This window comes from Sander vitreus, chromosome 24 (genome assembly GCF_031162955.1).
Source record: "Sander vitreus isolate 19-12246 chromosome 24, sanVit1, whole genome shotgun sequence".
NCBI lineage: Eukaryota > Metazoa > Chordata > Actinopteri > Perciformes > Percidae > Sander > Sander vitreus.
Window position 1 is genome coordinate 7,360,379 of NC_135878.1, and position 26,278 is coordinate 7,386,656.

At 43.2% G+C, this 26,278-nt stretch overlaps 1 protein-coding gene across 2 annotated transcripts in view; it reads left to right on the plus strand.

The window, feature by feature from the left end:
- pard3ba (par-3 family cell polarity regulator beta a) overlaps nt 1-26,278 on the plus strand; it is a 143,734-nt gene that overhangs the window by 73,445 nt on the left and 44,011 nt on the right. For both annotated transcript variants that reach the window (XM_078243477.1, XM_078243478.1), the window contains exons 17-19: nt 4,649-4,693; nt 15,719-15,934; nt 16,852-17,053. In XM_078243477.1, the coding sequence (XP_078099603.1) occupies nt 4,649-4,693; nt 15,719-15,934; nt 16,852-17,053 (463 nt within the window). The remainder of the gene's footprint in view (nt 1-4,648; nt 4,694-15,718; nt 15,935-16,851; nt 17,054-26,278) is intronic.

Sequence of the window (26,278 nt, forward strand, 5' to 3'; positions counted from 1 at the left end):
TTTAATTACGGAGCTAGACTACACACATACACACACACACACACACACACACACACAACCACAACAGCTATCACATGCCTCTTATCACTACATTTCTTTGTTGTGATATGTAGCCCTCTCCTATTATCCCTGGCCTGAGGGGAATTGACCCCCTGAACTCATAAACCCAGAGGTGTGTGTGTGTGTGTGTGTGTGTGTGAATGAAAGGCGTGAGGTTTCCAATCTCATGGCTTGCTGTGCGTGGAAGGTGAGAACGAAGGGGCTTATTTCCTCATATTAATCCCAAGCTGACCCCGTCTCTCCTTTCCTCTTTTTCTGTCTGTCCTTCCAGTCTACTTTCTTTATCTCTTATTTTTTCCTTTTTCATACTTTCCTTCAATTTTCTTTGTCACCCCTGACTATTGGGATGCGGCCAGTGGTCTTTTTATTGCCATTTCTCAGCATTTCCTCCATCTTTGTTTATCTCTATTTTCCCTTTCAGCACTTTCTTTCTCAACCTAAAGCCGACGAGTTCACTGCTCTTGCTCTCTTCTATCCATCTCTCTTTCTTCTCTGCCTCGCTCTGATTTCCAATCGTGGTTCATTAGGTTCAGTGGATTGGCTTTCTTCCTGCGGCGCACGCCTCTGCCACCCAAGCTGATTGGCTTTCATTATGGACAAGGGCGGTCTGCACACGCGGCCACGCACACTCAAACACACTCTCTCTCTGCTCAATCCCACTGAGGACCCATTCCAATACCCACCTCTATCTACCTCCCCTCTCTAGCTTCTATCTCCATCTCTGGCCATCCTCCATTTCAATCAGTTTTTTTGTTATCTCTCTGGTTCTATTCATCCCTTCCCTCTCCAAAGTGCTCAGGGCTGAAACAAGGTAGTTAGCAGAGCTCTGTTTGTGTAGGTGAGTGTATGTGTGTGTGTGTACAGTACATGTGTAAAGATGGCAGGAGCTCTGAACACATACGACCTCAGATGCTGACCCTGTCCGCCTCTGGAGAGTTTCCCACATGTCAGTCTTTACGGTCACATGTATCTGAGCTTTAGCCGCACCACAGAGCAGGTTAGCTTTTATTAAACACCACTTGACAGAAGGAGGTGAGCTTCTTTTATTGACCCTGGATGCCTTAGCAAATAGTCTGTTGACTCAGAGCTTCCACTTACACGCGCACGCACACGCACACACACACACACACACACACACACACACACACACACACACACACACACACACACACACACACAGAAATCCACTCACACACCGCCTGCTGATGCAGTGAATAGTCGAGTCACTGACAATACAGCTGTACCACAAGTGCCTGGAAGCACCAGAAAGAAGAGTTTTCGCTCTCATTTGCATTGTATAACATCATTTTTAGAAGGTAAAATAAAACACTGTAATAGATAACGTAATCAAGCATGTATGACGGAACGAACAATAATGGAAACCGACCGCATTTATCAGTCTATGGTCTGGTTTGGATTGGCTTTGAGATGCTCAAAATGCATTCAAACATCAGACCTTTTACTAGGATGTGTATGGACTACACTTCCAAACTAAGTTAATTGGTTTGCAATGACTCGGGTTGAATTAAAAGCATAAGTACTTTCATTATTCAAGACAGACTGAGGTACAAAAGTGGAGTCAGTGAGACGTTTCGAAATATGCGTCTCATTTGGGGGGTTTACCCCAGATTGCGGCCTGTTTACGGCCCCTTGCCTGTTTATGGCTTATGGTCAGCTCACAAACCAACTGGCCAACCGTTTGCAAGGATGAGGTGGAGATGCATGCCCACAAGAAAAGCCCACATCTCTGGTCGGAAGGAGAAACACACCTACTTTTAAATGAAAGACTTGGGTATCAACAGGTCAGGTTTTTGGATATGTGCAAACATCCCAACCGCAACCTTTTCAAGAAGGTGGTCGAAGGAATTAAAGAGGAAGGCTGTGTTGGCACAATCAACAAGTCCACCACCGGTGGAAAACTTTGACAAAAGTCCTATTTTCCACGGCTGAATATTCACTTTCCCTAGCCATGTAAGCTGTTTAGTCGGAATAGTGCCTTTTTTGGAATAATGGCAAAAACCGGAAAATGATGTGCATGTAAATGCAGTTAGGGCTGGGTACCGAATTCAATACTTTTTAGGCACCAACCGAATTGCCTTTAAAGTATAGAGTATCGAAACATTCGTCATTAGTCATTCAATACCCAATTTCAATACCTAAGGAGTAAATCTCATCACCGTCAGTAAGCCAGTAAGCATGCAGCATGCTTTCTCCCAAGATCTAATAATGTTTGTGATTTGCTGTCTAACGTTACACGTGTGTAATGTTGTAATTTGTTTTTGTTTTATAAAATTGGTTTCGGAAAAAAGTATCATTTAAGAACCACTCTCGAAGTCACGGTATTGGTATCGGTATCAAATATTTTTGGACGATACCCAGCCCAAAATGGAGTCATTGGATATAATGCAGGAGCAGCCCTCCTCTGGAACTTCAAGTCATTCATGCACTGACCCTCTTGCTCAGTTGGTAGCAAACAACCGAGGTATTAACAAGGTCTTCAAATCCATCATTCTGTCGAGTTTTGCCAGTTCTGAATGATTGTGGCTTTTCTTCTCTTTCCGTGGCTTCTTCACAATAAATCTACAGAAGAGGGACCAAGTGGCATAAGCACATTCCAGGCAAAAATACTTCACTGCGGGACACAAAGGAGGTCTGCACACTGTTATAAATACAAATACTTGTTTTTCAAGGCAACCTTTCGATCTACAAGATCTTCCTCGAAACAGTTGATTGGTTGATCGATTGCTTTTAAAGTAAAGCTGTGGTAGTAAGAAATGTTCAGTTTGCATTAGCAGTGACTTAATACAGGTCTGACACTGTGTGAGTGAACAGTAAACAGTGGGGCTGATACTGTAACAATGAGATCAAATTGCACTGGATTACATACATGCATCATTTCCTGTGAATCCCACTGAATGGCCATTGTAGAAAAACTACCGACCATAAATATGATCAAAAATGGGTTTGATTTCATAAAAAATACCAAGGATTATGACTAGAAGCAGTGTCTGAAATATCAAGCAGTGCATGAACAAACAAAATAATGAAGAAAAAAAAGACAGTGACAGAAGTACATTGTGTGCAACAGACAGACAGTATGGAGCCATAAAAGAGTAAATGGAGACTAGGCCTAATAGTCCAACAGCTTCCAAAGCACATTCATACTTTCAGAGGCCAAGAGGTCAAATCTGGATGTGAAGAGAAACCCATGATACCGATCCAACAGCTACACTGACTCCCTCTGTCTCATTAACTCTCTGCCTCTCTCTCAGTTTCTCGTCTGTCTCCACATGTCTCTCAACCTCTCTGGATCCATCGCTGTCTCTGAAACTCCCTTTTTTTTTTTTTCCTCACCCTGTCTCTTTTACAGTTTGTCTTTCCTCTTTTCTTTCTTCTGTCTGTCCCTTCTATGACTCTGTGTCTTTGATGCTCCCCGTCTCTCTGTGTCTTAGACTCAATCCCACATTTTCTCTTTCACTTCCTCCTCTTTTTCTTTGTCAATTTTTTTCTTTTACTGTCTCCCTCTATCCTGCACTTTCCCATACCTCACTTCCATATAAATGCATACATTGTCAATAATATATATCATGCCTCTGCAGGTTTGTATGAATACACTTACATTAGCTACTAATACTATCCACACATATGTAACCCTATAATGCAGCTGACTGGAGGTCAAAAGACGGTTTCTAAATTTTTAGCCTTCCACTGTGGCAGGAGTAGACAAATGTGGCTGCTGGCCATGCAGACTTCTATCTTTCCTCCACAGAAAAGGAAGCTTTTTATTATCTGTCAGGGGTCATATCGCCTGGAATAGCTTTTTTTTTCTAAACTTTAAAAGTATTCATTTCTTTATATATTTTATCTGGAATGTGTGCACAGGAAAGGTATTTCTATTTCTTTGTTTTGGTTGCTACAGACATTTTTCTGCAGGATTTTATAATGCAAGCTCTTTTGATCTGACACACCCGATCACCCTGCACCTGTCACTCCGTGCTCCCTCTCCTCACAGTTTATCCCTTCTTCAGACTTCTCTCGTCCTTTCAATATTGTCCCTTCCTCTCATTTTCTCTCCCTCATCTGTCTGCCGGGAAAATTGACCTCATAAAAAATTGAAAAGGATTATTTAAGAGAAACAGCAGCATAATGAAAACCTATGTAACTATATCCCATGGTGCACTGCCTGTGGCGGCTGCTGCTGGCCAACCGCAATCCTGTGTAGTTAGATTAGGTGTTGTTTCGTCTTGTTTTCCTTTTCCTCCCTTTATTATTTTTATTTATTGTCTCACCTCTTCTATCTGTTCTCATTTTCTCTCACAGGCACAATATCACTCTTTCTTCTGGTTTTCTTACATTTCTGCCTCTTTTTTCATTTCCTCTTGCGGTCTGTCTCATTTTGTCCCTCCCTCGTCCTCCTCTGTCTGATACTTCTGCAGGGAGTCATTTACAGGATGTGCCAGCACCAGTAGATACCATTATAACCATTTACAAAGGAGCACAACGCTGCTCTGTATTTCAGTATGTGTGGCACGCAATAATATGAGATATTAACTGTGTGATTTTTTATTTTATTTTTTGTGTGTTATAGTGGCTGATGAGAGCAACATGGGATCACTGATCGGGCAGAGGAATGGTAAGTCTTTGATAAAATCTAAACACGTGCAAAACTCCTCTTTTGCTTTTAATCCAGCAATCAGCCACATTTCTCTTTTTCTCGCACAGTGCAACAGTTAGGTCCATCCACACACAAAAATAAACTTTGTGTGCCTTCTATGTGCAGATTCTTCATTTTCTTTCTTCATTTTTTCATTTTCTCATTATCCTAAAACATTTCTTTATTCCTCATTCTCCTTTGCCTCCCCCTCTCTCCACTACCCTGGCTGACAAAGTTGAGTTGTGAAGCACTTAGTGTCTGAGCTCTCGCTGCTTTATAGCCGTCCAGGTCAGCAGGCCCACAGCGCTCAGTCCTCACCCAGCTGACAGCAGCCATATAGCATTACAATGGCTTCTGCTTCAGTTAGTCTTCTGCACTCAGTTCTGCCTCATTTTATTTGAGAAAAGTCTGGTTAAAAGGTAAAATATAAAGTCAGTTTTACTATTTGCTTTTACTGACTGACATTACACAGCAGTGGTTCAAACTGTATATATAATCCACTCTCTAGAATTGAAGCGCTTTCTGAATCCAAGAACAACGGTTCGTTTGGGATTACCCCTGACTAAAGCCCCTCTCAGACATGTACCTCGTTATGCAAATCTGATGGCAATTTAACATGTCAGTCTCATGTCCCGAGTCACTTTTACACAAAAGTAAAAAGCAAGGATCCCAGTTTAACATATTGTTATGCTTGGCTTGTCAGCCATTATAAAAACAGGCAGCAGAATTTGCCATCTAATGATATTATAGGATGAAATTGATTAAATTAATTTATTAGGGGATTCACTGTGAGAAGGGGGCGACCGAGCATCTCTCACGCTGATACGTAATTAAGGCTTCAACTGCAAAATAAGTTTGAACATCCATCAGTGATGCAGCCTGAGATAACACTCATCTTCCTTGACATCCCTCTAGTGCAGCAGGTGCTAAATATCGCGCAGAGGAAGGAATATGTATGTATGTGATGTCGAAGTGAGGAAAAGCCGTCACTTTAACTTTCACTTTTAGGTATGCCATGACTGAAAGGGGCTTTAAAGTGTTCCTAGATTCATATCTTGTACACAGCAGTTGCAGGGCTGTATGTGGGAGCAGATGGGACAGCAATGAACTTCTACTGAGTCACATATACTGTAACTGCTCCAGCATTGCATCTCTGTGTGGTTGTGAGAGCGTGTCCAAACGTTTGACTGGTACTGTAAATCAGAGTGTTGCTGACAGATAGAGCGTGCACGCTCAGCTGACCATCTCTAGTTGGGCTGCAGGAGTCATGATTTTAATTGTGGAGTTCAGCAGTGTATGTTCATCTCATTCAGAACACCCACTGTATTTTAATATGGCAACAAGGCTTATATAAGAAAGGAATCATGACCAGGATTTTAGTCGAAAACAGGCCTGGCTCCCTCTGTGTCTCTGATAAACACACACACACACACACACACACACACACACACACACACAGTTGTACATGATAAAGCAGGTGATTTAATCTGCAGATTGTTGATACTGGACACTTTCCCACAGGGCCCACTTAAGAAATTCTTCACCAGACGCCTCTTTGAGTCACTCTCTCTCTCTCGCTCTCTCTCACACACACACACACACACACACACACACACACACACACACCTACTCACACACACACACACACACACACACACACACACACACACACACCTACACACACACACACACACACACACACACACACACACACACACACACACACACCAATCTTTTATATCCACCTGCAACAAGCCAACTAAGCCTGTTGCCTGTGGAATACAAATGGCCCGAGCACTGCTGGTGACCTCAAATCCCCCACACTCAGCATTCACACAAGTGGCTTTACCTCCTCTATGCTATCCTCCTCCTACTCCTCCCCTCTGCTGCTGCTGCTATGATTTTCTGGCATTTCTGATCAGCACCCATGACCCTTATGATATATAAAGCGATCCATTTCCCTGCTGCAGCATTCCTTTCTTTTTTCTTTTTTTTTTTTTTCCATCTCCTCTCCCCTTGACGTCTTAGCTAATGTGTATTGACAGGGCTTTTGCGTGTTTTTCATTTTTGCTGACGCAGTGTATTTGCCTGGCTTCCTGTGCTACACCCCCACCCTCCTTCCTAAATGGCCTCAGTGTTTCTTTATGGGCTTTGACATATTTCATTAGGTGGATGATCTTAAGAGGCCTGCCTGGCTTCTTTAATCTGGCTAAAACCCTTTATCTCTCTGGCTCGAGCCACTGCGAGGAGCGCTTTCACTCCTCTAACTCTCTCTGTCTCTCTCTACTCTCGCTCCATCTTTCTTACTGCCACTTACTCACGCTGTCCCACTCTCCCTCTCTCTCTTTCTTCTCTCTTGATTCTCCTGTCTTAGGAGTCTCCATCTTCAATAGAGCTTTTTGTTTTTTCCCCTTCTTTTTTCACTTTCATCTTTGCTACCGCTCTCATTCTTCCCTGCTTCTTCCCAGTCGCTTCTCTCTTGATTATTCTCTGCCTCCTGCTCTTTGTCGCCAGGCTCATCCCCATTTTTAGTATCCTCTCAAATCCCAAACCTTCATCTCTCGTTCTTATTTTCTCTCCCTCCTTCTCTGCTACATCCGATTCCCTCTTTATGATCGTTTCAATTCTCTTTCTCTCAACAGGCTGATCCTTTTTTATTCACTCACTCTCTGTTATCTTTAGTCCTCTCTCTCTCTCTCTCTCTCTCTCTCTCTCTCTCTCTCTCTCTCTCTCTCTCTCTCTCTCTCTCCATTCTCTGCAGCTGTATCTGTTCCAGCCTTATGTGATTATGGTGAACATGCTCTAGTCTCAGAGTTTCCTCTACCAAGTCAGAAAAGCCCAGCATCTCTTTGTGTGTGTGTGTGTGTGTGTGTGTGTGTGTGTGTGAATGAAAGGCGTGAGGTTGCCAAAAGAGTAATGAACAGATATCCCTTAATTCACCCCCCACCCCCCATTTTTCTCCCTTAGAGTCTAACATCTTCCCTGGCAGCAGGCTGCCCTCTTACAACACACCTGGGAGCTCATCCAGCACACACACACACACACACACACACACACCATTTGGGGCTGAGCAGAGGATTCTACTGCAATACTGCACATGTACTTGCATTTGCTTGTGATGTTGCTCCAATTTCTAGTTGCGTCTGTGGTTTTTCTCAGTCTTTTGTATGTTTATCTACGTGTGTGTGTGTGTGTGTGTGTGTTTTCTAATGCTCATTTGAAGATAGCCGTTGTTGACTGGATATTTCGTGCGTCGGAGTTTACGGGTAACTCTACAGCACAGCCACCGGTGCCGTTGCTCTGTGCGCCCCATTAGTCCCTGTTGTTTTTTCTCCGCACTTTAAGACTTTAAAACAAGCCGGCGTCCTGCCAGCGCTGAAGCCTCTGCTTTGTTTTCACACCCTATGTTTGAGTCTTGTGTAACTCTGCCTCTCGCTGTCATTTGCTCCTAAGCTCGCTCCCTCTCTCTCTTTCCCTCCCTTCCTCCGTTCATTGCATCCGACGTGTCGTTGTTGATTTATACTGAAAGTCGTCATGTTGCAGCAATTTGAATGGATTTAACTGTGTGTGTGTGTGTGTGTGTGTGTGTGTGTGTGTGTGTGTGTGTGTGTGTGTGTGTGTGTGTGTGTGTGTGTGTGTGTGTGTTTGTGTGTGTGTGTGTGTGTGTGTGTGTGTGTGTGTGTGTGTGTGTTTGTGTGCGTGTGTGTGTGTGTGTGTGTGCGTGCCTATAAGGGCCAATTCTGCAATTTTTACATGGTCAACATCTTAGACCTCGAGGCAACCAGGTGTGAAGTGTAGGAAAAGTGAAATGAGTTGCTCCTCTTTCTGACTGTGGCTGCTCATTAACTGGTGGAGGCATCATGCTGCTGCCAGATTTCTCTCTGTATTTGGGTTTCTTTGGGACCACTGCTTTTTGGATCCTGTCTAATTATCCTTGGGCCTATTAGGGCTGGGTCTGATTTTTCTTGTATCCCTGTCATATCGGGTCCAAAATGATGCATATCTGGATCAGGTAGGTATTCCGAAAGTTTGGGACCTGGTCTAAAATGTTCTCCCCATAAAGACCTCAAGCCCCCGGCGGTAAGACTAGCATGCAGAATGTTTGGGTGGTGTGGTATTCAGTAAATACCTTCACAAGTATAGCATTGTGTGTGTGTGTGTGTGTGTGTGTGTGTGTGTGCGCGCACGCTCTACAGTTCTCCCTCAATGCACAAGCACTTTATCCACCACACGTTTACAAATGGCACATGTCCTGCTCCACACTATTTGCTCCAAACCTCATCCATACTCTGCCAACCCCCTGTGCTGCTGTAATCCAGTAGAGGTAAGCAGTAATTATGAAATGGCCTTTTAAGTCCCCTCCAGTTATTAAAGCCATTCATCTAGTCGGAGGCTGAATACACATGGCCCATATGTCCCCATTCTCTCATACATCTAAACAGCTAAACCCAATTACTGCCAGAGCAGCGCCTCCATCCAGCTTCATCCTCTGCCTCTGATATAGCTGAGTGCATTCAGATAGTAACGAAGGGATGCTTAATGGTTGGACAGGTCTTTAATTGGAATAGAGTTTTGATCGGCCATAACATGAATTGGATTTGCTTTTGCTGGCTTTACAGTTGTCTGAAGTGATTTGGTTTGAAGTCAAGTTTGTCATATGTTAGGAAGTCAGAATGAAGAATATGCTGTAGATACTCACTAAGGCTAGCCTGGTTGATACCAGACCCTTCTCAGTTGTAACTGAAAGTGGGTCTGGGCAAGCTTCATTCACAGCCCATTTTCAAAGGGCCGTCACCAACGGATGCCGCTCTGGGCATAGTCCTTCAACCAATCAGACCAACGATCCGGGTGACGTAGCAGTGACAGTGGCATCAACGGGTTGCCGACCTTCGGTGGCCGTCATGTTGAATGTAAACAAAAAGCTGCTCGCCGTCACTGCGCCATCGTCATCGTGTAAAGCCCGCCTCAACGGTTGTCATTGGTGCCTCGATTTGGAAAAATTGGAAATGGGCTCTTGGCCAGACGGACTTGCAGAGCAAATCTCAAATTTGCTGGAGGTTCGTCATGGTTTTACTAGGCTACACTAAGGCAGTCAAATGTGTATTAATCCTCAGATGAAAATAGTCCCTAATAAATGCGCTTATCACCCGTTTGATGATGTGTTTGCTAAAAACAACAGTGCCCAGCTGTTGTAGGTGATTACTGAGCCTTTAAAAAAAAACCAGTGGGATTTGGGCCGAGCACCAAGCAGCCAGAGTAGGAAAGTCTGAAAGTTTTGAGAACATTACGCTGCAACACATTTTTGGTTTTGGCTTTTTCATGAGATGTTTTGTCCATGCCTACAGTACATGCGTCATGCCATGCTTTTGACTCTTTAGACGTCTCACATGTCAGCATAGGTTTGCTCCAATAAAGCTTTAAAAGCCTGTATTCAGTACATTTAATCTAAGATGAAGCAATGCTATTAGTGTCATGAGAGACCTATTGTGTGTTCTTTCCATTACTTTGTGTAGTTTAAAGAACTTAAATACATTCATTGAGATGAGATTTGTTAATATCTATTGTAATTCACGTTGTTATGGCTTCACTTGCATTAAATAACTTTTATTGAAACAGTGTAACACAGGAAGGGGACCCTTCTATACCTTGTAACAGTGTGTTTAATGCTTCTGTTGGATTACATTCAATAACCTTTATTGTATAAGGGTGATACTGAGAGCAGGCTTTCTTTTACGTGTGTGTGTGTGTGTGTGTGTGTGTGTGTGTGTGTGTGTGTGTGTGTGTGTGTGTGCGTGTGCGCATGTGCGATGTGTTTTTTTTATAGAGGATTGCAGGTCAGAGACTGTTTTACAGGTCTCCAGAAAAATGGCTCCGGGCTTTATTGGCCAGTCCTGAGATTGGATGCTAGATGGAAAAGTGTGTGTGTGGATCTGTGACCTACATGTGTGTTTCTATAAGCATATCTGTGAGCACTGTAGTGATTCACATGTGTGTGTCTGTGCTACCTGTACCCGTTTTAAAGAACTATGGCTGGAAGCAACAAGCCCCTTTTCACTGTTGGCCAAAGTGTCTCCTTGGCAACTCACCGTCATCCTTCACACACACATACACACACACACACACACACACACACACACTTGCTCCGTACCACCACTGCCACCCCCTGTGGTTTTGATGAAGGGGGCACTTTCTTGTAACCGTGGCAACCTTTCAGCCAGTGTGCTGCAAAGCTGCTTGCTGCGAAGCACATTGTAGTCCAGATAGGTAAGTGTTAAAGGCCTGCTGAGACACTGTGGGAGGGTTCAGCAGCGTGCCAGGGTTTGTATTGGGATATGTGTAAGTGTGTGTATTTGTATGTTTTGACTGGTACAACCATATTAAGTTTAATATAAATAAGACAATATCTTGTTTAATAGTTTGGTGTTAGCCACCCGGTTGATTGGATAGTGTAATAGGTAAGACACGGTGGCCGGGCTTAGCAGTGTGTGTTTGTGTGTGTGTATGTGTGCATAAGTCTGAGTGGTGTATTCAATTTGTACTACACACAGAGTTGGTATGGCAAAGCCTGTAATTTGGACATTTCTGCAGTTGATTTATTCTTGTTCATTGGGTGAAATCATTTGAGAGTTACTGGCAGACTTATTCAGAACCGACAGACATTTAGAGTCAGACTGCAATTATTATCTTTAAATTATTCACACAAAATATCAGTATTGATAATGTTTTGACCCGCGTGACATAAAAGTAGAGAATCAGTTGTATCGGTGTGTCACTCTCACTTTTAAAGTACAAAGCAGCAACATGGAGCGGTGCAAAGTCTTTGCAGGGCCTGTCAGCACAGCAGGACCCCAAGGCTACGTTTTAGACAAAGACTTCCCTGCTGTCTGCTCAATACAGACTAGACAGCCTTTACCAAAGTCACAATATACACGTTGAGATGGGTGCAGGTTAGGCATGTGTGTAGGTGGATGTTGGCAATTGTTGTGCATACTGTACATCTACGATATGCAAGCAGGTGTGGGCTTCTGAATGGGTGTTTGTGGATACTTGAGAGTGTTTGTGTGTTTAGAGTGAAATGCAAGTTCCATTTTAATGTGGTAATTGGCAGGTTCTGTGTTTTCATCAACATTTGTTTTGGCATTAAGGTTGTTCCTACACCACATATCCCAGAAGTCATTTGTCTGTCAAAAGTTGAGTAGTATTGTTTTTTTTTTTTACCTTTTTGAAAGTTTTCTTACTACGATAACACTGGAGTCTCATTGATACATTAATGACACAACGCTTTATGTTGTGGTCATCAGTTTTAATTATGTAAGCTTTGTTTCTATGTAGAAAAAGCTTCAAATAAAATGGAGGGAAAAGCTGATTGTCATGGCCAGTGACTTCCCAGTTCTCGACCGTTTAACTCAAACAATCTTCTGGGACTTGACTAAGAAAAAAACGGCTCATGGAAACATTGCTTGGGAACTACTTTCTCATGTGGCGGTATAGTGGCAAGGGGAGAAAATAACTGCCCAGGCAACGCAGAGTTTGTAAAATGATGAGGCATTGGCTGCAATTGCTGGTGAAAAGAAGCCGGTCAGAGGCGTTTGTCAGAGCTGTAGGAAATTTAGAAAGCAATCAAAAATTGGGGCCAAAACACCACACAACAGCAGCTTAATACATCAAATATTTACCCATAATCCAACAGTGAAGTGTTTTGAATGCTGTGCGTATTATCCAATTTCTACAAAGAGTACTCTTTAGCTTCACTCATTCACTTCAGACTTTTAAGCTCCTTAATTCGATGTTTCTTACTGAAATGCACCTTGGGTGTTGTACTCGACTACTCTCCTGAAGCTTATACTGCATGTACTTTCTAAAACATTTTTTAATCAAAGAACTGAAAAGAGAAACTTTTCTAACAGTTAATCATATTTTGTACTGATGATTCAACTGGGAGGTTAACGTCCATCTAAGCTTTTGAATTGCGCCCACTGCCATTACCTTTTCTTTGCAGAAAATGTTACTTCTGAAAGCTTGACAAGCAAAATAAGCCCTCCCACTTCGCTACTCGCTAATAGAGTGAGATAGACCAAAATAGAAAGTGAAGAGGTGACATTATTGCTTGATCTTGGTTGGAGGAGTGTTACAGCTGTGAAGGGCATAGCCACCATCCTGGCCTGTTTGGCTGTTAGGCTGTTTGTCAAATATGTGCACCAGCTTGAATCAGTAGCAATCAGGCAGGCATGATGCGAACGGATCCGTGAGAGCATCTGCTGGCACAGCGGGCAGCGATATGTGATAAACGCTGATTTCACCCTCCATTGGATCGAGCTGGCGATGATAGCCACCTCTCCCTCGCTCATCCATCCTATTAAACCCTCATTATTCATTTACCTCCAGCCTCAACCGCCTGACATGCATGGAATGAGAGCACTCGCTGCCCCACACACAAACACACATATTTGTGCTCATATTTCTTCTCCCATTTCATCTGAAGTGGTCAAGGACACACGCCACTATCTCATACAGGCAGTATCGTGACTTTTACATTTTTTGTTGTTTTTTTTGGACCAAAATTTTCACATTTTGTAGTGCACACACACACACACACACACACACACACGTTCAGACACACAGTTTTTCTATATAGTGCAGCAGTGCGCTGGCAAGGAGCTTAATTCTATCAGGCTGCGAGCTGGACAGCCGTAATTACATTTGTGACACAAATCCTGCCTCTCAAATTGAGCGTTTTATTCCTGAGCGCTCCCCCCTCTCTATTTATAACCCCTTACTTCCCATAAATCCCACTTCCTCTCAGAAAGTCAATTTAGGACTTAAAAGGCAGCAACGCCCGCTTACTTTCCCCCCCCTCCTTCCACTCTTTTGCCGCTTCAGTTTCACTTCCCCTTTCCCCCACTCTTCTTCGGAGCTTTGAAGCCTCTGAAATAACGTCTTAAGCAGCGAGTGCCAATGATGTGAGAAAGTCATCCCTACAGGAAAGTTTTCAGACAGGGAAAAAAAAAAAAAAACGCTGCTTGCAACCTGTCTAACTTCTTTGAAGAGTGCTTGTCACTGCTACATTGTGATACACAACTGAGATGGGTTATTGTGCAGTTTCTTTTCTGTTTTTCTTCTCCACCACTCTTGGTCACCTCTCCTTTAATTTCTCACACAGCGTGTCCAACTTTGGCTTGACATTCACTCTCTCTTCTCCTTTGTCTCATTTTCTCAGTTTTTTCCAACAGCTCTGCATTTCCTCAAATCTTCCCTTTCTCCTGGTGCCTCCTCCCCCCTGCTCTCCGATCCCCTGCTGAATCAGCTGTGGCCTTCATCACTTTCCCGCTCCTCCGGCTTCCCTTTTTTCCTCTCTCGAGTTGGAGGCCATACCTGAGTACAGTATGATGGCAGTTCATTTATTCCCCCTCTCTCTCTTGCTTGTGCACAAGCCTGTCAGTTCCCATAGTGCTGCTCCTCACCTGTCCCTGTACCACTCCACCTCATTGATTGTTTCTTTCCCCCTCCTTTATCTTGCTCCTATAGGACTCTGACTTTCTCCTCATTTCTGTCAAGCCTGTTTCTCCCCCTCTCTCCTCTGCTTCCCTCTACCTCTCCCTCTCTTTCTACATGTCATCTTCATAGCTTTATATTTCTGGTTCTCACCTCTTTGAGCTTCAATCCAAAAAGCTATATCTATTAGGGAGAAAGTGTGTGAGGCGACGCTGATTGCTCAGGTTATCAGCTGATTGATCAGGCGAGCCTATATTGTGTAGTCCTGAGGTTTCTGCCTGTTAAAAATTAGTCTTTCCCTGCCACTGTCGCACCAAATGCTTGCTCTTCGGGGAGAATTGTTCGGTCTCTGTTAATTATAGAGTGTGGTCTAGACCTACTTTATCTGTAAAGGGTCCTGAGATAACTTCTGTTGTGATTTGACACTACAAATAAAATTGAATTAAATTAAACAGTCATACAAAGTTTGAAAGGCCGACTCAATCTACATCTAAGCCTTACATTTTCAGGCCACAATATAAGTATCTTTTGTATATTCTTTCTAAATATAGATTAGAATATAATTTCAATGTATGTATAATTTTTATCCATTTAGATATGTATTAATTTATTCCAAGTAACCATCGTAAAACATCGGTAATTCTGGTCCAGTCCAGACTCAATAAAATTTAAGACTTAAATAGTTTTTTTTTATCTTTAATCCTGCTTTAGTAAACATGGCATGACCTCACGCCTTAAAATATCTTTGTGTATTTGTATTTTGTTCTTACAGGCTTCCTTTAAAGTTTTAGAGCTTGTATTTGCAGTACTCAATGCTGTTTTCCTCATATGTTTAGATAAGATAAAGGAATTACGTTAAATCCAGCCGCCAATACAATCAAAGAGCACACAAAGCACAATAAAAGGGGGAGGAAGAAGAGCAAAAAAAAAATAAATTGTTTTCAAGAGATGACTAAAACGTGTGTGAAAGATGAGGCATGTTGGGTAAATGCTGCCATAAACTTTGGACAGCCTTGATCTGGTTCAGTAGACGCAATGCACAACTTTACACTGGATGAGTCCTAATCTGGCACAAATAGACCAAGTATGGACTCATTCCAGTGCACCGTCCCGTAACTCATCCGGAATGTCCCAGCTTCTTCTTCCCCTCCTGCAATGAACTGATCTCAGCCTCTGTTCAATCTCAGGGAGCATTAATACTTAAGAAAGTTTAATGCAGAGGCCCTTTTAATTAAGGAAATATTAATGTAGGAAATGATAATGTTTTGTAAGCAGTGGAGGGAATTTAGCTAAAAGCTTATGATCTCAATACCCAGAGTCACTTTGATGTTTTAAATCATTCTGTCTCATTTTTATCAGTGGCAGCATATCTCATTTTTGGAGCACACTTCCCTCCTCCTCCATCAACCGGGCTTCTCCTGCCCTCCCTTTCTCCCTCTCATCCTGTTTAACATCCGTCCACCTCATCGCTCACAGGCCCGCCCACCCTCTCATGGCTCTTTCGTTTCTCAGATCCGTCAGCTGATGGAGCGCTGGGCCCGACCCTGGGCCTGTGGAAGTCCAGCTCCCTTGAGAGTCTCCAGACGGCCGTGTCGGAGGCCAAGCAGAGTCACAGCCAAGCCCAGGTGCCCTTCCACCGCCCGCGGCCGCACATGGTCCGGGGACGGGGGGCCAACCAGAGTTTCCGCCTCGCCATCGACAAGTCCTACGATGGACCTTCTGAAGACGGTAAGGCTTCTCATTCGCATTTTGGAATCAGAAAGAGTGGGCTCAGACTTTACAGAGATGTAAAATTATACGCCAAAAAGAAAGCACCAAAACCTCAAAGAATGTTCCTTTTCTAATGTCGGACTGTCACTATTGCTGTAATATGGGATTCTTTCCTAGACATTGTATCCATTTTAAATTAGACCCTACACTGCCAATGCACATCCCTTAGCTTTTACAACACACTGGCACTCAAGAAGAGCCAGAGGCCTGCCAAGGGACAGTGCTTAGCCTAAGTACCTTAATGAAATGCTACGTGATTTTATCCACTCAGCAATTTAGGAAGAGCAACTTTATATCTTACAGCAGCATATTTTTTAAGCTCTACCTGGTGAACTCACAGACATGTTGGATCCTCTGTGTTAGCTGAAATGTGCGACAGAATGTTGACTAATGATCTTTGGAAAAAATCTGGAGTGTGAAAAATGACCCGTCTGCAGTTGTATTAGAGGAGAAGTCTGACTTCCACAGCGTTTGGTGCAGAATGACAGTTATACAAGTTATATTTTCTGTCTTTAGCAGGTCACCCAAATCTGTGTTCTGATACTTTAAACATCAAACCACAAAGAGAATCACTGTAACGACTGTTAGCCCCACTTAGGTTGGCTTTCATGTAGGTGTAGGGGAAAATTCAACTGGTATATCTGCTCCTAGTTGTCATCCAGGTGCAGAGACTTGCCTCTGGCCAGCCCCCTTCACTGGCAGAAAGACTACCTCATAAAGGACTAACTAGCTTTACTGAACAGATGCCTCAACAGCACAGTGAAACGTACATGCATACTGATTGAAATGATTCATGTGATACGTGCAGCTGCATTTATGAGCATGTCTTCCAGCTGTGTGCGTACATTGCAACCTCTGCCCTTCGCCCTCCTCAGACATGTCAGAGGAGAGCTCGGGCCCTGAAACGCCCGTCAGCGGCTCCTCTCGCCAGGACCTGGACGCAGAGGACGGCAAGACGAAGAAGAAGAAAACTAAAGGGAAGAAGAAAGAGAAAAAGAGCAAAGGGAAGAAGAAAACCGAAGATTCTGTGGATGATCCGGAGAAGAAGACCAAAAAGAAAGGATTTAGCATCTTGAGGTAGGAAATCTGGATATCCTTTAATACTTTAACCTCCATGTAAGTCATCAGTCAGATTGTGGCACAGATTGTTCAGGTTGTGAAGGTAGGGGTCGCAGTAGCTCAGTTCCAGTACGGACCAAAGTACAGAGTGTAGATTGGTAGCTGGAGAGATGCCAGTTCACCTCCTGGGCACTGCCAGGTGCTCTTGAGCAAGGCAAGGTACCCCGCCCCCCCCAAACCGCTCAGGGCACTGTTCCAGCACTGGCACACCACTCATTCTGACGTCTCTCCATTTGTACATGAATAGGTCCTGAGCGTGTGTGTGTAGTGATTTCTAACAAAACAGAGTGTAAATTGTAATTTCCCTACTGGGGATCAATAAACAGTATAAATTATAAGAAAATGTAATTATAAATTAAATTATAACAAAATATCTGATGCATCGCCCCTGTACTGTAAACTGTACAATTTAGGTTTTTATGTAGGAATCGATGGAAAACAGCAGCACCCTGCCCTACTTTCCCCCTGGTTAAATTTCAACATATTACCCACTGAGCCCAGCAGGATTATGGGAAGTTGGATTATTGGATATGAACACAACCTTCGCTGTAATGGAGGGTATCCATTATCTCTCAATCCAAGTAAAGTCCCGCCGACACAGTACCAACCCAAGCCGCTTGTCACCCCCTTTATCAACGTGTCCCCATCGTGATTGTGGCGGTCCAATCCTCCAACAGCAATCCTTATCTATTGGCAGTGACACGGTGTGGTCAGTGTATCACTGCACTTCCAACACTTGAGATTCAATTAGGCTGTGGCGAGAGATAGCGCAGGCTGAGCGTTGGCCTACAGATGGCAGATAAGAATCCAATCGGCCACAGTGTCAAGGGCGGTAATGGAAGAGATGTTCACATGGTTAGGCTGGCGGTGGAGAAGAGGGCAAGATGAAGGACACACACTCAGAGAGCCAGAGTTCCATACAGGAACACATGCCAGAAAGGTTGCAGTTGAGTGTAAACCCACCTAAAATCCTGTCCAGTTTGCGCTGTATTTACCCAATGAAATGTACTGTTTATTAATTTTCAAAAAATAATCACACTACAACAAATAATACAGGTGCAAATCAGAACTGTCACAGTAAGGCTCATCTTCAATAAAATAAACATAAACATGACAGGGCTGTAACATGCGATATTTGGCACAGTAAGTCAGCATAAGTCATCCTTAAGAATCACCGGTGGTCCAAATGTTAACTTATCCCGACGAGAAAAGCACTTCAAATAAAATTAAGCAAAGACAAACAGACGCATACTAAATACATAGCAATACTCATTTGTTGATGGTTGACACACACGGAGAGCATGCCTCCAATGCTTTCCTCCCCTCTAAGAACACCATAAAGGATCTCCACATATTGTCAAAGACAAGATATTTACCCTTTCAATGAAATGTACTTTACTTTCTCTTTGTCGTGAATAGTTCCATTTATTACACACATCAAGCTTCTGCTGTTTCTCTGCAGCAGAATGTGTAGCAGCTGACACTGCTAGCTGTGTGACAGATTGTGTTTATATGTTTGGAAGGTAATCTCTGCATCTATACTCCACAAGCATACAGGACCATTTCCTGTTTTTTTTCCCCGTGTCTCTGTTCATATGTTGAAGCTGGGATTTCTGTTTATACTCCCTTTCCATCTCCCTCTTTTGGTCATGCCTACTCTCATTTATGAAAGAGTTACTAGCTCGTACAATGATCAAAGACAATTAGTTTGACTGTGTGGAAGTCTGATGTTTTCACATCACGGACGATCATGTTAGATGCCAGTAAAGCGTGAGTCTTACAGGTAAAAGGTGAGACTTGAGGCATTGTAGGAGCCTAGTGTGTGGCAGCGGCTCTGCAACTGCTCTGGACTGTAGAGTATGAATAATACAGCATTTCTCATCATTCTAGGTGACGTGTATTAGTGAAAATGCACCGGATATAATGTTGATTATTATTTCAAACCTGTTTTTATAACCAAAAGCTTGAACAACCTTACTAAATAAAATGAAGAAGCCCCCGCACTTTAAGTCAACTTGGAAATCACAGCCCTAGTCTTTATCCCATGCTTGCTTTTATGCATGTTATGTGAATGCTGGTACACCAATGCATGTAGTTACTCACACACACACACACACACACACACACACACACACACACACACACACACACACACACACATTCTCATCCTTTTGAATTGGCAACAATAGCCAGAAACACTCAAATCCAGCCCACTATTCAGGCTGAGTGCTTTTCTAACTCAACAATAGAACAGAGTCTTGTATGAAAAGCTTCCCGATTGTTGCACCACACACTAGCCTTTCTCTCCCTGGCCTTTATCTGGCCGACTTGATCGTTATTGAACTTGAAATATGACTTAATTAGCTGGAGTATTGCGTGCTTCAATCTAATCGCAGCTCTCAAATGTTATTTTACTCCAATGGCAGCATTAGGAAAAGGGCAAATCATAAACATATGACCTCAATTTACCTCCGCAATGGAAGTGTGCACAACAGCAGCTAGCACAACAAATGTTGGAAGTCGGCCCTGTCCTCAGCAGCCATAAATATTTAGTTTAGCTGCGCTAGTATTTGAAGAACAAGTTGTTTTTGGCGGCAGTATGTTGCAAACAGCTGGGCGTAAGGTGACCTCTGGAGATCACATTTGTCGCGGCAACATTTGTTTTTCTGCTAAATCCACGTGCTATCCTCTTTATATGATCACTTCCTAACTCTACATACAGTGTGTCTATCTCTGCAGAGCTGGTGTGAGTCTCACACCTGCTGGCATCATGGAAGTGCTTCAATTAAAGGTCAACAATTAGGGAAGGCTGATGTAGGAGGGAGATATAAAAGGTTGAAAGGTTCCGACACCCATACTCTTTGGTCCAATTAATATTGAACTAGCTACACTTATCCAGCTGTCATTACAAAGGACTCTAATTGGCCTAATCGGGGTGCAATCATTTGTGATGGTCAGTTGTGATTATATTTAATATTGTCATCTGTTGAATTTTAGGAATTGTATCATGATGATATGATCGTATTACAGAGCTGGGCGATATGGAGAAAACCAAATATCATGATATTTTTGGACCAAACACCTCGATATCGATACTGTAGGGTTGACTATTGGTGCTTTCACAAAATATTTACACAATGAGATTTTTGACAAATACTCATCAGTAACGTGGATATCATGACTACGTGGGTGAAGGCAAATAATGAAACAATCTGGTAAATTCAGAGAATGACATCACTTTACTGTACTGCAGCTTTTGAAAACAGGAAAAGACACCACTTCTGCCATATTACGATATGATATCCAAAATCTAAGACGATATCTAATCTTGTGTCACGATATCGATATATAATCGATATTTTGCCCAGCCCTCTTGTATTATGTTATTGTTTTACATAACAAACATTCTTCATGCTGCGACTTGAGACAAGTTTTTTTTATTTTTTTTCAGAAACACTGTAATTAAAACCTTTAACAAAGTTTTTGTTGTACGCATGTGAAGAGTTTGTTGTGCTGTAATGCATACAAGTTAAACACAGTTCATTGCATTGAAAATAAATGAAAAAATAAACTGGATTATTTTATATGTGATTTTGTTTGCATTTGCCACATTGTGTCGTGCCACATGTATCGATGGTGGAGAAATGCTCATATTAATGTTGGGATAAAAACATTCAATGTTAGTGCTCATAGTGATTCAAAAGATGCTTAGCAAAGACTTATATTTTACCATATACGTAGAGTTAGATGCCCTCAGTTGTGGTTTCTGCTCGTTTTCATCACCCCGTTCGCATCCTGTCTCCCTGATTGCTAAGTAAGCCAAGACAAATGGCAGTGCCCTTCAGACCTTCCTCCGTAGAGGTTGACTGCCTCTCTCGTCTGTATTCAGCAGACAGCAGTGAAGTCTTTGCCTGTAACGTAGCCTCGGGGGCTGCGCCACTGACAGGCCGCAGAAAGACTAACAGTGGAACTCAGCCTGCACTGCTGTTTTCTCTCACATCTGCACACTCCTGTAGAACAAAGAGGATAACCTGGTCAGGGGTTTCAGATGTCTTCATCAAACAAGGATATTTACATTCCACTTTCTTATTTTAATAAAAACCTTTGCCAACAATATTTTTTCAGAAAGTAAAGGCTAGGGTTCCATGTGCTCTAGTCTATACCACATATTTGCACGAGTTTTTCATCTTTTGGGAAGTTGTTCGTGGCATCAGTTCTAGTGTGCACGGCTTATGCTTGAGCTCCTACTTGTTTTTGTGTGAGGATTAGACATATTATGGTTTGATCCAACATGACTAAATCAGGAGGTCAGGGTTTGAAGGATAAAGCTTGTGACTAACATCATCTTGTGTCATCAAGCGAGCGTCGCTCCCAAGTGACATTCCGCTGAATGGCGAAGCTGTGTGTATTTGTACGTTCTGCATGTGACTCCATTTGCATCTTGAGTGGGTGTCAACCAATCACCGGCTGTGTCATTGCTCAACTGCCCCACCAGCCCTGCTGAGCACTGACACATCCCGTCTGTCTCCACATCCCGTCACTCACTCAGTCAGTCAGGATCAATGTTTAGCTGTCGCTATCAGCACACGTCCTGCTGTGACAGCGCCCCTCCGCCAATTTAAGGGACATGAAAGCCTGGCGTTTTGATCCGTTGTTTACAAATCCACATACAACATGATATATCCTCTTCTCCCCCACACTTCTCTGTTTGCGGTGCTGAAGAAATCCGACAGGGATGCAAGCCAATTAGCGCCGTCCGTTCCGCTCTTATCCTATCGCAGAGCAGCAGGATGTGCAGTGGTGGGCTGTACTCTACAGAACCAAAGGCTTGTTGTCAAACTGCAAGATGATTTCTGATGGATTACTGCTGTCATTGTGCACTCCTCATTCCCTTTCCTTAAGCCCTTGCTCCCTTCCTCTTTTTGTATCATGACTTTACTTCCTTCCTTCCCGACCTTCCCTTTTTCTTTCTGTCCTTTGTAACTTCCCTGTGCCAGCTTTCTTGTCATCTCTTCGCTCTATACTTGAGTGTTTCTTTCCCAATTCATCTCTCTGTTTCCTTGACTGAACTATTGATTTAACCAGGCTACATTAGATAAAATGAGCTCTGAAGTCCCACTTGAATTCACATAAGTTTGTGATTATCTCTGATTAAATGTGCTAATATGAGCTCTGTGAGGTCCCAGAGACCTCCTGCCAATTAAACAAGCACAAGGCTTTGTCTTTGTAAAGTAGCTGTCGTCGGTGATCTTTTTTTTCTTTCTTTTCTTTGTCTGCTTTGTTATAATTACCCAGTTATTGTCCTGTTTATTCTAAACAAACCAAAGTATAATTTCCTGTGTGTCAGAGAACATCCCAGAAAAAGAGCGGTAGTGGGTGTTTATAACTGCAAATGTAAAAACTTTAGCTGGCTGTAGCACTAATCACTGTTTTGTTGGCAGTATGGAGTACAGAAACAGATCTTCACAGATTGTGACTTTAAACACCAGCAAAGGAAAGGAAGGAAGGATAGAGGTAGACAACTATTTGAATGGGCCCTGGTTGTCAAAAGTGTTGGTAGGCATACCAAAATCCCTCTGACATGTTTGTGTGGGTGTCTTAGCCGTGACTCTAAGCTGTGATAGGGCTAAATTGGAGGTGCATTACCTAATCCCACCATTGGTTAATGCGCTGCAGGTGGATGTCTTTGATCCACCATCTCATCTGGCATTTAAGGGCCGTTAGCTGTGCTGAAATGGAATATGGAGTGGACGCTTCAAGGGAGTATTTATTAATGTTAGTATTCTCTTTTGTAAAATATGCATAAGGCCATACATTTTGCACACAGGACAAATCTCCTGTGGAAAAGCATTATCACTCACTCTAACTTCTTCTCTATTCATCTCTTTATATTTCCATAAATAACATATGTGAAAGCCACAAATCACTTTCATTGCAACACTTGACATGTACGGTGCACACTGCCGAGGCACACTAATCAGTGCTGCCTTAAATGCATGTTCCTAGGGAAGGAAAAGCCTTGCAGACTATAGTCACACACTCGTACTTGTTGTGTATGTTGGTCAGAGGTTCGAATGATTGAAATGGAGACAGCAATCATGCAAATCCCACCGAGGGTTAATGTCACCTCTCTTATCTGCTGTTGGCTTTAACCTGCAAATAGCGGCACCGAGAGCTGGTTATCTGTGTGAATATACATTACATACACCGTGTGAATCATATGTTCTTTGTGTTTGTACATATTTTCTTATTCAAGATCAGTCCTTGTTTTTTGAAGCCATTATGGCTCTCAAGCTTATCTGCCATTACAATTCCTAATGCAGTTTTCCCACCAAACCTCTCAACCCCCGAAACTCACAGCAAGCACTGACTCACCCTTCATAGAGAGAAAGCAGTCTTACAATAACAGCTATTTCTTTTTTCCTTTTCATAATTCTGATTTGTGCACAATTTTTCTCTCCGTGAGACTCCCGCCGCCCTTAATATAAAAAAGCTGCCAAGTATTTTTTCCAGTCGTTGAAAATGAGCTTTTCGCAAAGCAGAAGCAGCTTCCTATACCCTCTATTGAGGCATAATTCTAATTTACAACTTTGCTATGGAGGCAAACAGACACGGGCGCTATCACCGTCGGCAGCCGCCGAAAAAAAAAAACAAATTAACTTTTTTCCCTCTGTTTCTACCCTCCATCCAACGCAATGGGCAGCTTTCCTGAAATGATGTGCGGGTTTATTGGTGTTGATGTGAGCTGTCAGTCAAATATCAGAGGGTTGGGGAATTGACAGTGGAGATGATGAGGAAATCCTCATGCATATATATCAGCTGATAAAGGGGCAGTCACAACAGGCCTTCCCACTTTCTTTCCACCTCTCCCCCGTCTTTTGTCTCTCTCTACATCACTCACGCCTTCTCACACGAAAGACTTTTATGTTTCTTGTCTTTCATGCCCTCTACACCTGCCTCCTTTCCTCTTCTTCAGCCACACCGTTTGGCTCAGAGCTGTCTCTTATTTACTGCAGGCAAGGGAGAGGAGGGCTAAGGCAGGGATGCCGACTCACTCTTCTGCAGTTTGACCGTGACGTGGCTCCACTGGAGCAGATGAAGAATTAATTGCTTTATTCATGGGCTTCAAACAACTTGTTTACCTCCTTCTTCTCAGGAAGTTTTGGGAACTATACTCTTTAATTATACACTCTCTTGTCTAACTTCTTTAATCAGCCACGTTATCTATTATGCATCAGTTTGCCTAATGCTACAATACTGATTTGTAACTCTGTTATGTAAGGAGCAATCTTCAGAAAGCTAACCACTCACTAATGTGCTCTAGAGTTTTGCCAGTAGCTGTCACATTTTTCAAATGGCAGAGATCTCATTTGGAAATGAACATTTTTATTTCTACCGGTAACGTCTGTGACTCATCCAACTGAGGAACATGATACCCACATTTGTATAGTGAATTATTGCCCATAAGGTAATTGTCAAACGAGATGGTGAGCTGAGACTTCCATTTGTGTTGATCAGTTTCGCGATCCATCAATTCCTATCGAGTTATGACATTTGAATTGACCCCGAGGGAGGGACGCTTTGAAGTGCAGACACATTCGTATCGGCCAGACAGCTCAGCGGCATTTCGGCAGCCGACTGCCCATCACTCACCGGCCAATTAAAGGTATTCATTTGGCCACAGGAAACAGGACATGACCAATTAGCATTCAATCTGACGTACCCCATGCGCACACATACGCTCAAAGCACGGGGCGCCAGGAAGCGATTACACCTCCAATGGCGCTTATGTCCCATACAGTCATCTTCATGCCATGAGTGATGGATGGACTTCCTCTGTCATTTAATGTCTGCTAATGACACGCGCATGCAAGAACACACACACAACCTCCCTCTCTGCTTGTGTTTTTCCTTGCCTCCTCACGCACCTACCACTGAAAAACATGGAGCGTGACCTCTGCTTTCCAGACGGAGAAGGTTAAGTGTTTCTTGTCTGAGGATGTGCGTAGGGCCCGAGGAGCCAAGAGTCTAACCTTTCCCAGTCTGCCAATGGCTGTCATCTGGAGTCACGGTGACCTAGCCTTTCCCCCAGCCTCCAGCTGGGAAAATGTTAAGGATTTTGAAAAAGCATCACAGAGTTCACAGATTTTTCAGCATTGCCAACACTATGCTGCTTAGGCTATTCAAATATTTGTTCACTCACATAAAAACCCTATTCTTGCGCTCAATTCTAAACTATTGAACATTAATTAAAATGCATGTATGCACTTTTTTTTGGGGGGGCTGTATATACTCACACACAGACAACATAACCAAACCACCCTCCACAGTGGCAGGGTGTGGGAAAGAAGCGTGGAGCCCAGTGGTCTCGTTAAATATTAATGGCCTCCCTGACAGAAGTGGGGAGGGAAGAGAAAAGACAAGACAAATTGCCGGTGGCAAGCGCGATTTTTGTGTGGAATTGCTAAAATATGACACGAATCAGAATGCAAACAATTAAAGGGAAAGGCCATATTTCACCGGGCGGCCCATGGACGGCGCAGCGCTCCAGCAACTGAGCAAAAAACTCTCCCTCCCCATCCTTTGCTTTCCGCCCTGCTCCACTCTCGGTTTTCCTTCCCTCTCTCGCTCTCTCTTTTTTCTCACTATTTGTTTTCTTCCCTTTCTTTCCCTTTTTTATGTCTCTGTACCTCCTCCATTCCTTGATCTCAATCTTCCTCCCTTTCTCTTTATTCTCCCTCCCCTCTTCCCTTTTTTTACTACCCTTTTCCCTCTTAACTTTTCAGTTGTCTGTCATGCATTCCCCACATTCTCTTTTATCTCTTCATCCTCCTCCCTTCCTAGCCTTGCTCTTCCTTTCTCTAACTCTCCTTTCTCCTCAAGTCCTCATCCCTCCCTTTTCCTGTCCCTCTTTTCTCCTTCCTTCTTTCTTCCTGCCTCATTCTCTTTCTCTTCTTTTTATTTCCGTCCTTTCCCTGTGTCCTTCCCTATTCCCTCCTTTCTTGGCACATCCTTTCCCCCTCCCTTTCCCCTCTCTTCTCTCCACCTTTCTCTCAGAACCAGTACTCGGGGGACTGGCCAGGCGTTGATTAAAAAGAGCTTCCCATATCTGCATTCTGTTCCCCTGAGAACAACCTGCTGTGCCTTTATACCTGTCTGTCTGCTTCCACCTTGCCTCCTCCA